The sequence below is a fragment of the Panthera pardus genome, unplaced genomic scaffold, assembly GCF_024362965.1.
Source record: "Panthera pardus isolate Hobbes unplaced genomic scaffold, ASM2436296v1 HiC_scaffold_25, whole genome shotgun sequence".
Lineage (NCBI taxonomy): Eukaryota > Metazoa > Chordata > Mammalia > Carnivora > Felidae > Panthera > Panthera pardus.
In genome coordinates this window covers 88828070-88844620 of record NW_026526821.1, presented here as the reverse complement: position 1 = coordinate 88844620, position 16551 = coordinate 88828070, and the positions used below count along the sequence as shown (strand labels likewise).

General features: G+C 48.1%; 1 protein-coding gene across 4 annotated transcripts in view; it reads left to right on the top strand.

Moving 5' to 3' along the window:
• Window positions 1-16551, top strand: part of SFXN5 (sideroflexin 5) — a 117226-nt gene that overhangs the window by 50659 nt on the left and 50016 nt on the right. For all 4 annotated transcript variants that reach the window (XM_053890820.1, XM_019441762.2, XM_019441753.2 and 1 more), the window contains 3 exons: window positions 11177-11230; window positions 12240-12296; window positions 13671-13736. In XM_053890820.1, coding sequence (XP_053746795.1) covers window positions 11177-11230; window positions 12240-12296; window positions 13671-13736 — 177 coding nt within the window. The remainder of the gene's footprint in view (window positions 1-11176; window positions 11231-12239; window positions 12297-13670; window positions 13737-16551) is intronic.

Genomic DNA, 16551 nt, shown 5'->3' with positions numbered 1-16551 from the left:
TTTACCCATACACACCTGCCAAGATTTTGGAGATAATCTGGAATCTCATCAGATTTTTGAATCTTTGCTTAATTAATACCTGTATGAAACTTCACAATTATTTAGGCTTTGTGTGTGTGTGTGTGTGTGTGTGTGTGTGTGTGTGTGTGTGTGTGTGTGCATTCTATGTTTGGCTAGAGCACGTCTGTGAATAATATTCAGAGTGTGTGGGCAATATACTTTTTGAGTCCTTGCATATCTGGAAATGTATTTTTTTTCTCTCTCATACATGAACAATAGTTGGCCTGATTCTCTTTTCCTTTGTAGGTAAACCTCCCCCACTCCCCTTAGGATCCTTTGGTATTTTTTCTTTTTATCTTTGGAGTTCAGAAATATCCTCAGGATTAAAAAAAATCTTCTCTGTATATTTTATAAAATTATACAAGTAATACATGAATATGTTCTTTGGAATTCAAAAATACCACCAAGACTTTTTAAAGAATATTTTTAAAGTTATACAAGTAATACATGAATATGTTCTCTCAGCTCAGAATTCAAACAACGCAAAAAAAGTAGAAATTCCTCTGACAAGTCTCAATCCCAAATCTGCTCCTAGAAGTAACCTCTGTTAGAACTTTGATGTGAATTTTCAGGTTTTTTTCTAGGCATTTGCATATATATGAATCATCATTTAAACGTTCTTTTTTGTTTTGTATTTTTTCCATTAAAAATACAACAGTATACTTATTTGTCTACAATTAGCTTATTACATTTAGTGATTTGGCTACATAAAGATCTGCTTCATCATTCATTCATTCATTTGTTTTTTCCTGCTGAGTAATATTCTCTCCCCCAGTGATGGACTTAGGTTGTTTCTGATTATTTGCTATTAGAAATAACAGTGCTGTGAGGCTCCTGGGTAGTTCAGTCAGTTGAACGTCCAACTCTTGATTTCAGCTCAATTCATGATCCCAGGGTTGTGGGATTGAGCCCTGCATTGGGCTCCATGCTGAGCATGGAGCCTGCTTGAGATTCTCTCTCTCTCTCTCTCTCTCTGTCTCTCTCTCTCTCCCTCTCCCTCTCCCTCTGCCCCCTCCCCTGCTTACCTGCTCTCTCTCTTTCTAAAACAAATAAACAAACAAAAAAGAAATAACAGTACTGTGAAAAATTCTTGTGAAATTCTTCTCACCCAAGTATGAAGATTTCTCAAAGGCCCATTCTAGAAAGTGAATTTGCTGTGTAAATAGGTATACACATTTGCATTTTTGATAGCTATTGCCAAATTTCCCTTCAGGAAGGCTACATTTCACTACACCTTCGTAACATTGGTATTTATATTTTTAGATTTTTTTTTTATGACAACCTGATGGGAGAAAGGTAGCATCTCACTATGGTTTTAGTTTTTGTTTCCCTGAATACCAAAAAGCTTGTGCTTCTTTTCATCTATGTACTTACCATTTATATTTCCTCTTCTGTGAATTACCTGTTCACATCCTTTGTCCATTCTTCCATTGGCTGTATTTTCCAAATTAATTTTAAGAGTTCTTTATATATTGGGTACTAATCCTTTGAATTATATACATTGCAGATCTCTTCCAGCTATTTTCTCTTCATTCTTTGGTGTCTTTGTTGTGGAAAGTTTTAAATATTGACATTTTAAAATATAACAATCTTTCCTTGGATGGGTTTTGAGTTCTGTCCCCCCCCCCCCCCGTCACCTTCATCTCCTTTATTAAAATTACCAGATTTGTGAGGTTCGTGTCTAGGAATCAACTCTTGGATGTATTGATCAATTCTTCTATTTTCATCTTCTAATTTATTCATTTCTGCTTTTGTTTTTATAATATCCTTTTTCCCTCTTTCCCTTGGTTTATTTGTGGTGTTTTAGTTTGGTTTTTTTTTTTTTTTTTTTTTTACTTTTTATCTCAAATACTTTATTTATGCTCATTCTTTCTTTCTAATAAAAATTCTTGGGGCTGTGAATTTGCTTCTGAGTATATCTTAATACCTAGCTGTATCTAATATGTGTTTGTATACAGTGATCCATATTTTTATTTTCTAAATAAGTTTGAAATTTCTGTTTTGACTCTTCTTTAATCAGGTAGTCAGAAGAACACATTTTGAATTGCAAGTGGTTTGTTTTTTACAAATGTGTTCTTTTCTTATTATTTTCTACTGTGTTGTATTTTCAGAGAGAATGATTCTGCCATTGGAGATGTATCGTGGTTTTCTCTGTAGCATACTATACGATTATACCAGTTAGGAATAGGACCATCTGCATATTAAAAATTTCAAAATAACAGTGGCTTAAAGAAAATAATTTATTACTCTCTCATGTCAAAGAAGTTTGGAGGTAAGTGGATCCCCGTAATGCTACCAGGAACCCAGACTTCCATATTTCTGCACCATTCTCAGTGCTGGCTTCTGTCATCAGAATCCCCTCATAGCCCAATACGGTTGTCAGAGTTCTAGCCATCCATATTAAAGAGTCAGAGTTCACATCCATATTAAAGGGAAGAGTAAAAGAATGTACTTCCCAACAGAGTCAGTTCCCTTTATGGAGACTTCTTCAATCTCTCATACAACATTTCTGTTTATATTTCATGCAGAATCTCCCAACTATAGGAATTCTGTTAGTAAGCAAGAAGAGAAGAATGGTTGATATGTAGGCAAAGAAGAATCTGCCATAATAATTTTAATAAATATTCCATCAACACTTGAGAAAGAAAGATGCATCATTTAGCAATATTGTTTCTTTGCAAACCAGAGAAGTTGAATTTGGGGCTCATTTCCCCATAAGAGGCCAACTGGATCCTCACACAATTAATGGGTGCCATCAACTAGGATGAACTAGATAACCCATGGGATACCAGCACTGTCTGTAGTTGACAAGGTGTTATTGAGGACACCCCATTAATTTCCACTCTCTTCTTCCTACCCAAGACAAGTCAGTTATCTCAGGGTCCCTACAGCCTTGGAGGCATCCTGGGAACTTGGGTGCCGTCCACTCTTGTGTTATTCAGGGGTTTACTGCTAAAGCAGATGCTGTGAATGTCCTATGAGGACCAATCCTCTCCCAGCCTGGAACAAGCACCCCTGTGAATAAATGTGTAGTGTATGGGAATACGGTGCCCTGGCTCTGAGATCTGTATGAACACTTGATTGAGGTGAATGGGCAGCGAGAGCTGGGACATCTCCCAGTAGGCCTCAGTGGCAGCCAGAGCCAAAATGGCAATGCTCACCCAGTCCCCACTTCCTAGTCCCAAATATTCATATTCCAGGATTCAGAATAGCTGGCCCAGAGACCAGGTCCTGAAAAGAGCCACTGGATGAGGCACACCTGTAGCCTTCTATCCTGGCACTTTAACGTGCCTAAGAATTCAGAGGGCTCACTTTCTCATTCCCTCCTGGGCCACTGGCTTGCCTTGTATGGAAGGGGCACCACGGCCGTTCCGGCCTTCTACCAGAGCCTGGCTCCCTCTAGCCACATCAGCTTCCCTAAGGCCCCCACCATCACCTGGTAGCACTGAACATCTCAGCAAATGCCTGGTCTGAAGGGGAGTGAAGGTTCCAGTCCACACCTTAGGGAAGCCCCTGGTGTGATAGAATGCGTAAGAAATATATACATGCAGAAGCCACTAAAATGCTTACCAAAATAGAAATGGGGTGCTGGCAAATGTGCTAGGAACCGGGTCCCTGAGTTATGAAGGGAAGGGGTGATTAAGGCTGGCAGATGCCTCAACTGAGATGCTTCTGGAAGCAGCATCCACGCTTCCTGCCTAGGTGAGCATCCCCAGCCCTGACCCCCGTGTTGTTCCCGCCTTGCCTGAGAGTAACCCTGCCCCCACCCTGCTCGCTCTCCAGAGCTCAGGAGAAGCGAGCTGGTTTTCTCCCAGAGGCTGGTGCCAGTTTAGTCAGCAGATTTCACAGATCCACTGGCACCCGTGTAACGTCTTATTTTAAGCTTAACATTTGAAGATGGGAACTTTTCCCCCTTTGGTGTGTGGCAAAGAGATCCCAATTTATACATAAGCATGGTGGCTAAGCCAGGGCACCAAGGCTGTTCCCCAGGCTAGTGCAGTTCATGCTACCTCTTCCTTGGGTACCTTCCCAGAAGAACCCCGCCAACCATGGTTGCTTAGAAGTGGCAGTTCTGTTCCCAGGTTTCCACTAAGAGGTGTGCAGCACTGTCCTTTCCATGTACGTGCGGCTGGGGAGAGGCAGGGCCAGTGTTCCGAACCCTGTCCTATTCTCTCTGCATTTTCCCACCTGCCAGCCTGCACCCTGCACCCTTGGCTACCATAATGTCGCAGATGCCAGCTTTCTCTTGCGGGCCCGAGCTTCTCTCAGGGGCCATTTGTGTCTCCCTCCTCACCTCTGCACTCCCCGTGATGCTGCTGTCCTCCTCTCCCCTCCCCCTGTCGTTCTCAAACCCTCAAAACTCAAGGCTCCAATCTCCCGTATCCAGGTGGGAGACTGAGGGGGCCAGATCTGGAGCATCCGGTCAGTGAGTCCAGTGGCCTTGGGTTACATCCAAACCAGATCTCTGTCTTGGGACATTCAGAGCTTGGATTCTATGCTCTGAACCCTGCACTGCATGTGCGTACACGGACTTAAAAGCCTCAGAGGGTGCAGGTGTGGGTCACTTCACCTCCAGGGGGAGGAGGGGTAGACCACAGAGGGTTCATTTCACGTGAGGATTTGGCTGTGTCCCAGAGCCTTTGCGGTGTCTCCCAACCCTCCTCATCCCAGACTCTGCTTTTTCACACATTTAAATGCCAATCACAATTTCTCCCTGGCCTACCTCCGTTGTAACCCGACAGCAGTCAGTTTGGCCTGGTTCGCACCAGAGGTGTTACTCAGTTAAGCTGGAATTGACCAGTCAGGGACAAACATTCATTGGATACACGATATTCTCTTTAACTGGTTGGGATCCTTTAAATAGCACCCCTCATGCACTGAAGTGTTACTTTTCAGATCGTTAGCCGCATAAATCAGAAGATGGAGACAAAGTAGAAGGAAAAAACAGGCAAATTGTTGAGTACTGGGGCCTGTGGTAGGTCTTTCAAAAATAAAAAGGGACATTTTGGAATTGAGTGAGTCAGTATGGAGGACACAGGTACGATGCCAGAGGACTGTCGCTTTGCCAGTGAGGACTCCCAGGTATGTGAGCAGTGAATGTCGATGGTTTCACCCGTCGGAAGCCTCTGGAAGTTCTTGAGGAAGACAGACTTTAAGCAGACAGATTCTTACCACGGAGAACCAATACTGCCAAGAAGGCAGGCAGGGTGCTGAGGGAGCGAATGACAGGGGACCTAACTCCTCTTGAGGGTCGGGGAAAGCTTCCTGAAGGAAGTGACAACTAGGCTGAAACCTGGAGGATGAGGAGGGATTAGCCGAGTAGAGAAGGGGTGGAGATGACAGGGACAGTGCTGTACCCTGTACTTATCCCCTGACTTGAGTTTCACCACCTCATTGTTTTGACACACACTGTGCTTCCTCTCTGGATTTTCTGTGCTTTTTTCTTTTAAGTTTATTTATTTATTTTGAGAGGGAGAGAGAGAGAGAGAGGGAGAGAGAGAGAGAGAGGAAGGCGAGGAGGGACAGAGAGAGAGGGAGAGAGAGAGAATCCCAAGCAGGTTCTGCACTGTCAGCGCAGAGCCTGATAGAGGGCTTGAACTCATGAGATCATGACCTGAGCTGAAACCAAGAGTCGGATGCTTAACTTCCTGAGCCACCCGGGTGCCCCTGGATTTTCTGTACTTATAAAACATCTTTCTCCTACTGCCTGACTCTGTTTTGCATGGCAGCAGCCTGAAGGAGTGAGGGCTGCTCAGTTCTCTTCTTTCTGAGCATCGTAGGACATTGTGACCAGCGGCCTTGCTCTCCTGTCTTCATCTTCAGCCATTCGCGTCCCACCTCTGGCCAAGCAGATCAGGATATTTGGGGGTGCCCCTCTCCCACATTGAGACCTTATCTCTCTGCAGAGGTTAGAATACTCTGAAGGAGGAAGCCTGGAGTAAAGGTGTGAGCCAGTTGCCATCTGGGTGCCATTGGCCCCATTCCGGATTCTGTCCTGAGATGAGCCTCAGGCACAAACCCCCCATCTTCCTGGCTGGCCAGGCAGCCCCAGAGTTGAGCTATTGGTCACCAGGTGGAGTGATAAGCTGGGCTGCTCAGGAACCAATCTCACTAGTGAAGGCATAATTCAAGGGCATTAATAATGGTATGGAATTCTGAATCAGAAAGGACATCATCTGCAGCCTTCCTATGTGGCAATCCCTGTATTTAAACAGCTATTGCTACCTCCATGCTGTGTGGCAAACATCCGCAGAATTTCTGTGGCGACCATAAGAATTTGTTCTTAGAGGTCCGTGGTTACCTGGGGTCTAGCTGCATTCGACTGTGCTTGACTGAGGCGGTACTACGTGCCATTGCAGGTCTGGGGTCAACCGGGAGTCAGCCAACGCAGACTGTACTTTGCTTCAAACGTCTCTCCTCCTCCTTTGATGAGGCCTCTGAGGCCTGGGCTCCAAACTGGCACACTGCCACTTCCTCCCACATGCTTTTGGCCACAGCAAGACATATATGTCCAAGCCAAGCCACGCCAAGAGCATGGAAATATATTCTTCCCGAGTCAAGGGCATGGATGCAGGGAGGAGTGAAGAATCGGGACCTAAAACTAATCTGCCCCTCTCTCCAAGAGTGTGCTCTCATGCAATGCAGGGTTTTAATACAAGGAGTAAGGAGGAAATGGGTGATGGTGGTCATGGTCACAGTCCATCATAGATCTTTTGCCTGGCCAAGAATTCATGTTCTTAATAATGAATTAGTAATGTTCTTCCAGTGTGTAGTGTGGACCCAGCTTTGTGCTGAGCGCTTTGGGGGACATCAGAGAGAAAAACCCTGATTCTACCTTCAGGAGCTCACTATTGAGGGATGAGGCTTGTGTTCAAGGACAAGATGGGGGCAAGATGAAGCTCGATTGTGTCATGCAGCCTGTGGAGTTCAGAGAAAGGAGAGACCGGCAAAAACTAGAAAAGGATGAGACAGGAGGAGAGGAATGATACGGACACCTTATACCTAGTGAGCACTTGCTGCCCACCAAAACCTGGGCCGAATTCTTTCCATGCCTTGCTCCTTCTCATGGCCATCCAGAGAGGTGCCAGGATGGTGCTCATTTAACAGAAAAAAAAAAATGGAGGCACAAGGGCTCAAGTAACTTGTGTGTGGTCACACAGCTGGTAAATACCAGAGCCAGGATGTGAGTCCAGCTCTTCGTATGACCAGAGCCTGCATGTTAATCACCGGGGCCTATGGCCGGCCACTTGAGGCGAAGGGGAGCAGCGAAAGTAGACAGATGTGAGAAGAAGACAGCTGCCAGGGGGCGGGAGCTGTGGAGGGGACCCCAGCCGTGTTATGAACTATAAATGGGAGCAAAGACTGGATGTGCGATTTGGCCAAGGTCCTGCAGCAAGATAGGGTGGAGGCTGGGCTGGAAATTCTGGCTGCTGGCTCTCCTTCCACTTTCCCTGGTACCAGCCGCTTTCTGGGCTCTCTCCACCCGTCTGCGCGGCCACGCCTGAAGCGCTTCCCTCTTGGAAGAGGTGCAATCCACTGGCATTGAAGCCGGGTGGACTGGCTCCCTCTCTCTATCCATCTCTTTCCTCCTTTCTCCTGCCATGTTCTGGAAAGGGCAGCGTGGGGGAATGTGGGCAGGTTGCACCAGAGATATACATCTGAGAACTGAAGGAACATTTATTTTTAATTTAGACTTAAAAAGAAAAAAGGAAGTTATAAAATATCTGCTCTTGCTCCTGGGACTGTGCAGATGGTGCTGCGTGTTGCCTAATAGGGAATGGGGCTGGCACCCATGTGCTCCTGGCCCCACCAGCCTGACTGTAGGACCTGGGAAGTGGGATCGCTATTCCCCTTGCCTCAGCCTCAGATGGTTCCCGTGGGTCCGTTTGGCCAATACAGCATGGGTTTCCACTGCCTTCTAACCTCACCCTCCCCAGGTCTGCTGATTTTTCTGCCTCTTCTAATGAGACCAGTCTCTCGGCTGTTCTGCTCCTGTGAGTGTGCACACGTGTCCCCTGCGCCACGCACGCACACGCACGCATGGCTCAGCTCCATCCTACCACCTACTTCGGCAGATAGCCACAGCATGCTGACCTCTCCCTTCTTTAGGTCCTGTTCGGATGTTAGAAGTTACCGGCTTGACATGACCAAGTACCTGATTAAACCATCTGGTCATTTTCATGTCCAGATGTTATAAAGGATATTCTCATACATTTTCCTGTTTGGTCTTTGTGCTTACTGTGGTTAGGTGTCATATATTCCTCTCTTCCTGTTTGCTCCATTGGGAGCACCACGGAACATGGTGCATAGAAGGTATTTGAAAATGGGCATGGAGTGTGACTCTTCCTTTGTGCTCAGGCGAATGAGCTAGAAAAGGAACCCCTAAAATCAGAGAGTTGGAGCCCTCAAGCCAAGAGTGAGGAGACCTTTCTGACGTTCTCTCTAGTTTGCTGTGAAGCCTTGGGCAAATCACTGAATTTCTCTGAGCCTCAGTTTCCCCATTTGCAAAATATAGAAAGCAATCTCTATTTTGTCTGCGCCCCAGCGTACTAATAAGAATCATGGTAAGTGACATAGGGGAAATTCCTAGCAAAATCGATCAATCATTCAATTTCTTTAAGAAAGCATGAGGGGTCAGAGGTGCCCAGCATGAATATCAGGCCCATGTTACAGCAGGAGGTTGGGACAGGAGGCTGGTCGGGTTTGGCTAATAAGGTTACAAGCTCACAGGCTACAAGCTGTGTGTGTGTGTGTGTGTGTGTGTGTGTGTGTGTGTGTGTGTTACATAGGCCTGGGTACTATTTCAGTTTCGTTCAGGGCTGTGGTTTGTTCTGGAAAAGACTTGATGTCACACAAAGACAATGCCTGCCACCAGAAAAGACAAGTGAAGGCGAAAGTGAGACAAAAGTTTAGGAATGGGAAGAAGCCAGGAGTGAAGTTTGGGCACAAAATACATGCAGTGATGGTTTGTACACTTGACAAATATGAGCCGTGGAGATCTGGCCTGAGGTTCTTGACAGTCATTGCAGAGAGAGACACAGTTAAATGCTCAACGTCTACAAGACAGATGCAGACCAGATGCTCAGAAGTATAAATTTCTGACCCCAAGGCCAGAAAAATTTCCCCCAGGAGGATTCATAAAGGAGATTCTGTGATGTAATGAGCAGTGAGTGTCCTGGACAATAGGTGTCTGGTAAATACAATGAGTCCCAAGGTGCTGTACCTTATGATGCTCCTGATGGCCCAAGCTCAGTTCAGGGAGTGTAAGGGAGACTGAGGAGGGGAAGGCAACGTGGCCCATAACACACACTTGTTATGTAAACCAACAGATTAGGGGGGATGATATGCTGAGTTCTCAACAGTGAATAACAGCTTTTACTTCTTCTTCTGGCTTTGGGAGGCAGTCAGGCATGCACGTGTGTACACACACACACACACAAACACACACACACACACACACACACACACACACACACACTCACTGGATCACATTGTTTGTTCCCAATTTCAGGCCTCTCTAGGCTCAGCTTCCTCTCTGTGGAAGCTCTCTGGCTCCTGGCTAGAGGCTGACTAGGGTCCCCAGGGATTTTTCTCAGCCAGGCTGGGGAGGGGTGATTCCCTTTACAGGCAATGGGACTATCTCACTTGACTTCATACCTACTACTTGGAACTCAAGAGTAGAATTTTAAACCAAGGTAGGACCTCCAAGCTCAACCTTCACTCTATAGGTAAGAAAGCCAGAGCCCCAAAGGAGCCTGTCCTCTGCTGGAGACACTGTCGGCTGGAGATCACAGAGGCACGGGGCTGAGGTTGAGCTCCAAGCTCTCCTGATTCTCATTCCAGTGCCCTAAGCTGTTGCTGCAGAGAAAAATCAAACTGGGATCTCATTCTGGGGAGAAAAATCTCATAATTCCTCATTGGAGCTATGGAATGGCTTTACATTATATAATTTTATTCAAACTGATATGGGCCAATAAATATAAATGTGTGTGTGTGTTTGCTGTCTTAAAACATTTTAATGTTTAAAACATGATTTACAAATGCTGCTGAGGATGTCTAGAATTTGATTTACTGCATAGTATTGGATGTTTATACTTGCTCCTTACAGAAATTCTTGCCAAAGAGCCATTTTATCTACAGGAATAATAAATAAGTCAATATGTGGATGGTTGTGCACATTTTTCCCATATGCATTGGTACTTGGTAGATGTTATTTTGCTCACAGGCTCTCAAAAGGTAAACTTGAAAGAGACACATGGATCCCTGAAGTCCAAAGTTTGGCCACTTGTCAAGATGAGACCATTAATGTTGACTTAAACCAAAAAAACAAAGTCAGCAAGCCTAGCTCTTAGGTGACATTTGGGCTTTGGGAATAATGAATCCAGACCCATGTAGCGGTACTCAGCCATATGTGTATTTGTTCATTCATTGATTCATTCACTCATTTGACAAGTATTTATTAGACATCTATGTTTCCTTCAGTAGCTTAAACATGGTGTAGATTTTCTTCATGGAGGCTCAGAGATAAAAGATCTAAATTCCCCCCGTTTGTATTTATAAAGTGCTTAAGGCCCTTGAAACGATTTTTCTCATCATATCTTAATCTGCACAAAAATCCTATTGGATGATGAGGGTGTGAAAGAGAGCTGGGTTAGCTGAGTGGAAGGAAAGATGTTCCTTCTGTTTGCTTGTTTTTATTGTCCCCCTGCCGTCAGTTATGGAAATAATACATGCCCAATGCTTAAAAGAATATAGGAATATTCAAGAAGAATGCGAGAAAGTACTGTATAACGTGACCTCCAGAGACATCTACTTGTGGGGCTATAGATTTGTTCATGAAGATACATATATGCGTATGTTTGTGTATATGGTTCTATGTGCGATGTGATGTCTTTTCTTTAACAAGAGTGGGATTGTGCTGTAATATAATTCTGCAACCTGGTCCACTTCCTTCGTGTGCCATCTCACATGGGCAGCAGTTTGTATGTACACATCAGCCACCTCGGTTTGTACAGATCCAGCTTGACTTTTGCTCATGCCTGTGTCATTTTTCCTTGCAAAAGTGTAGGATGGTCCTTTTGCTTTATTCAGTCTTTCCTCTCTTTTTCTCTCATAGGTAGTTGGTCTTCTCTTGCCCAACCAGACACTGGCATCCACTGTCTTCTGGCAGGTAACAGTCCCTGGCAACAGAGGGCCTATGAAAAGGGGCCCCATAAATGCTGGTTATGATTCCCTACCCCAGTGTCTCCCATCCAGGCCCCTGGGGGAAAGCCACCCCATTTCCCCCGCCCTGACCCAGAAGCCACTGGGAGAACCCCGGGACTTCAGATGCTGCTGAGCAGGTCCCAGTGGCCCATGCCTAGGCCATTTTATGTGACTAATTTTTGCACAAGGGGAGAATGGCTTATTTGTGGCCGCCCGCTGCTCCTTGGCTGCTTGTCCAGAGGCCTGTGACCTCGAGGCCCTCAGCAGCATTTTGGTATAAGCCTCACTGAGATCTGTGGGGAAGGTGAACCCACCGCCAACCCCAAGGTAGCAAGGTGGGTAGGGGAATATCATAGACCCTGGTGTCCACTCTTAGAGCCTGGGCTATGGCTCCCTTAAAACAGCTGAAGCTCTGTGTGTGTGTGTCTATGCACAGAGAGCTGGGCAGGAAGAAAACCTGTCTGTCTTCAGGAAAAAATGTCAGAGTCTTCCCTGAATAAAACTCTTAACAGTGCCCGCATCAGGGCACGGCAGGTGGCGCAAGACACCGGGCTGGGATACTTTTGAAAGAGGTTCACGGCTGTCAGTAATTCCAGGGGTTACACGTCTGCTTTCGGCTCAGTAAGGAATATAATAAGGATTAATGTGTCAGAGGCAGTGAGGCCCGTTTGGGGCAGTGAACGCCACGGTTCCGGGAGAGGTGACAGTCTCTGGATGGGGATGAACTGCCGGCATGGGCAGGACCGGTGTCCTGGTTTGGCAGCAACTGAGGGGTGTCCCAGGTTTTCAGCACTGATGCTGGTGCCATCCCAAGCAAACTGGAACAGTCAGTCATGCTAACTTGTGGGATGGACAGAACCACCCGTGAGCTGGACACAGCATCCCATTGTCTTTTTGGAGGCTATGGCCCCGCCGGGGTCCAGGCCTGGCTTCCACGCCTCCCCTGACTTCTCCTCTCCCCCCTTGCCTTCCAGTGGCTGAACCAGAGCCATAACGCTTGTGTCAACTATGCAAACCGGAACGCTACCAAGGTGAGCCGCTCAGAACAGGCTCAGGTGACCCTCAACCTCCCTCCAGGGTGGTGTGCCACCATTGGGGGCTGCTTCCTCTGAGTTGAGCATTGTGCTTCTCCAAGCACCTTATTGAAATGGCCAGCCCTTCAGGAAGGGCCCCACTGGGGAGGGGCTGTTCAACATGAAGTGAAGAAGGCCCATGAAATGGGAATGTGCCTGAAGCAGTGAGAGAGATGAGCTCCGTTGGCGGAATCCTCCTTGGGCAACTCTTATCCCCAGATCTTGGATTAGGATGGCAACAGCCACATGGGGACTGAATTCCCCTAAAGCTTCCTCCAAGCTTGCCTGGAAGCTGCCTTGGTGCCCCCAGACTGTAGGCTGTAAAGCTGAAGGGCTGCTCCTGAGGGGTGAGGGGTCTGAGGGGCCTGTCACCTCCTCCCCAAAGTCCCCTGCGCTCCTGGGACAAGCTCAGGGTGGAGGCCTGTCACCCTTCTCTTGTCCAGGAAGGGGCTGGGCCCCAGCTTCACTGGTAACGCTGTATTTCCTGCACTTCTGTCCAAAGGCAGTAAGAGGGGAGGAGGAGTCTAGGTCCCCTTGGGGGGCCTGTCAGTTTGGGGAGGAGAGGCTGAGGATGTCCTCTAAGCTAGGGGGGTGATGGGGTAGGGTTAGTGGCTGGGCCTTGGTGGTAGGAACTTTGGGGCCTGAAACTCTGAGGACGCTCCCCTCCCCCGTCCAAACCTTCAGTCCACATCTCACGTGTGTGATCCACACGTGTACATCCCTGCTTGGATGGCTCTCACGTGCCTTGAACCAAACATCTCCAAAATAACAGAGCATAGTTAAAGGCAAGTTCCTCAGCTCTTTCTTAATTTTATATGTTGCGACTTGGGTTACATTTTTCCTTAGAAACATTGAGCACCCCTCGCCTATTGGCATGGAAGCCCGGTGGCCTCATGGGTTAAGGCCGGGAGAGCCAGCCAGGCACAGCCAGCCGGGCCGCTGCCATTTTCACCTAGACAGCCCTCCAGCTGCCCTCAGCCCACTTCCAGCATGCATCCTCCCTCCACTGGATATGCTTGCCCCAGACGTACATGACCCACGTTGGCCCTTGCTGTTGTCTACCTCCAGCCAGCAGTGTCTGCCCCTGAGCTCTCTAGAACAGGGCAAAAGTGCAGTGGGCCCCTTTGGCATCTCCCTGGACGTTCCTGCCCTGTATTTCCTGTATGGAGCTGTGCTGAGGGAAGCCTGGCTCCCTTTGGCTTCCAGAGGGATCTTTTCCTTCTCACCTGTTGGCGGGCAGGACTGTCTCTTGCTGGCTGGGGCTGTTTGCAAGGGTGGAGTATGGCAGCTTTGGGCACCCAGTGGGCCTAGAAATCTGTCTCTGCCTTCCAGCCTTCTCCTGCATCCAAGTTCATCCAGGGCTACCTGGGAGCTGTCATCAGCGCCGTCTCCATTGCTGTGAGTAACTCTCTCCCCACTTCTCTGTCCCACTGCTCTGCAGCTGCCCCTCTCCCCTGCAGCTCTGGCCAGACCTGTCTGAGGTCAGGCCCAGGCAAGGATGTGGGAGACAGAGGTTTGTGTGGGTGGGCCACCAGGGCAGGCTTCCTCGGCAGACAAGAGAGTAGATTCTGGTGACACTTTACTAGAGAGACACAAACTTTAACACAGAGTGCTCGAGATTTTGGAAAGCCGGCGGGGAGGTGAGGCGGTGCCCATGAGTGATGCAAAGGGCTGTACATTCCAGCTGAGGACAGGACGTCTGTCCCTAGTAGGGCCCCTTGCCCCAGGACCCTCGTCAGAGGAGCTCACTCTCAGTAATGTGGCTGATGCAGGAAGCAAGGGGCTCAGGAACAGCTGTAAGGCTGGCCCAAAGGCTGGCTCCCCTTTGCTCTCTGCCCGAGCTCCCAGGGCACTATTGTCCTTCTCTGTGGCCTTGGTCATGTGGTTACATGTCCAGTGGATCCTGGAGGCCCTCCACAAGACAGGAATAGTTTCATTTGAATTCCTCAGGACTTTGAGAATAGAGCAGTTATTAAGTAGGGGAGGTTTGTAAACTGGCTGTGTGAGTGTAAGGCTGGATCCCAGATGAGGGCTGAAGGCAGGTGACACAGCAGGGGCCTGGGCCAGAGCCACAGTGGAAGCTCAAGTTCCCAGGACCTTGGCTACACTGGTCCCATCCTTGAGCCCACCCTTGTGCCCCCATCTTACTCTCTAGATCCTGGCTGGGTGGTCTCCTATAGCTGACTCCAGAGGGGGAAAGTCACTTCACAACTTTTGTTATTTTATTCATCACACAATAAATACATGCAACTGGTGAGAAAAAACTTACAAAATGCAAATTCAAAAATTCACGTATAATGAAAGAATTCACATATAATAATCTCTTTGCAAAACCCACTTTCCTTATCTTTCCCATGTCGTTAAGTGTAATAATTGTTCACAACTATGTACTAACCCACTGTACCCTACACCGTCATTCATTCCACTGCTCTGGGAAAGTAGGGATTTGGGATTGTTCTGAGATGGCTTCTTTTACTCTGCTCCCGTGTGGACCACGTCCTCTCCAAATGACCTGTTGGGGAGTGATCCCCACTTCATACCAAGATGGAGCTCCCTCCCCGACTCGTTGCCTTACCCCAAGCCAGGAGCCAGACATTGCCTAATCTATTCAGATGGCTCGCCGAGAGACTGCAAACCCCACCCTGGTGGGGTCCCCAACCCAGCAGAGACTTCATTTGGGGCCATACAAACTGTCAGGCTCTGATTCTGGGGGGCTCCTGGCAAAGGTGATGGCTCTTGTGAGAGAAGGAAAGGGACTCTGTCACCTCCTTCTTGCTCTTCATGACAAGAGGAGCTGATGGCTCTGCCCAATTTAGTCGCTAGAAAATCCCATCTTCCTTCCTTGAGATTTAAGGGTGGAGTGGGGTGGAGCTGAGGGGAGGAAACCACTGAGCAGCCCTGACTGGGAAGGGCTTGAGCCCTATCCTGGTGGGATGTCCTCCTCCTATAGGCTTGGGGCTCCAGGCTCTCAGCATCCCCAGGCCTCACTGTCCCACCCAAGGGCCCTTTGGGCATTCCATCCCTCCCATTTCCTAGGATCTGAGCTAGCCCAGATTGTGGGGTCGGGCCTCTGACGCCCAAGCTGCTGTTCCTGGGGACTGGGGGCCCTCTAGGCTCTCAGAGCCAGGATCTTACCCTCAGGGACCGGAGGCCTCACACTGGGCTGTCACAGCCCCCAGGGGTTGCGCCTGTGTTTGGGACATCCCAGCTCCCTTCCAGAGCCCTCAAAGAGGCTTTTCCTGACCATGCCAACCCAAACTCTTCCCACAGCCCCAAGGCCTAGAAACTTCTGGCCTTCCCACACACTCACTCAGTACACCCCGTGTCCTGTCCTGTCATTGTTCTACTGGCTTACAAGTTAACCAGGGATAGGCCCTGTGTCTTCTCCCCCATGGAGGGGGAGTGAGCACTGCTCCATAAATAATTGTTAATTAGGTTGCTGATTGATTGCCGGCCTCAGGAGGCCCCTCTCCGCCTAGATCCACGAGTCTTAGCCGTGGCAGCGTCCCTCTGCCTGACGTCTTCACACAGTGAGGGTCTAACTCCGGCAGATGGAGCGGAGTTTCTGACTTGGAAAATCTGCAGCTTGCTTGCTTTTCTTTTGTGTGTGTAAATCACAAAACCTCCAAAGAAAGAGGCTTTATTTTATTTTCCTTTCCCTTGTTCTCTGGAACCCTGGGCCCGCGGCCTCATTAACTGATCTCTGCTTCAATTAGTGACAAATCCCCTCCCAGGGAGAACCTGTTAGGAGGAGAAGACCTGCAAACAAGTGTCACGGCCCCAGTGGTTGGCCCAGCTCTGGCATTAATTAAAACGAGTCCCTACAAGCAGGCGGCGTGGATGGGGGTGCTGACAGGCTGAGGGCAAATCCCAGGGACTAAGGACAAGCTGGAGTGGAGGCTAGGCCCTGAGAGTCCAGTCTCCTCCCTGGACCTTTCCTCTCCCTCAGAAGAGCCAGAGCCCTGACCTTGGCCAGCACCCCCCTGAATCAAGGGCCCCCAGTTTGCACGGCCCCCCGAATGAAGTCTCATGCTGGTTACAGGACCACCAGTGCAGGGGTAGCAGCCTTTTGGTGAACTCTCTAAATAGATTTGGCAATGTCTGGCTTCTTGCTCGAGAATAAAAAAGAAATTTTGTCTTAAGTTATTTTTGAAATCTAACAGTTTGCTGTCTTTTAACAAAGGAAGCCTCTGTCAGTCCTCACTGTATTTGA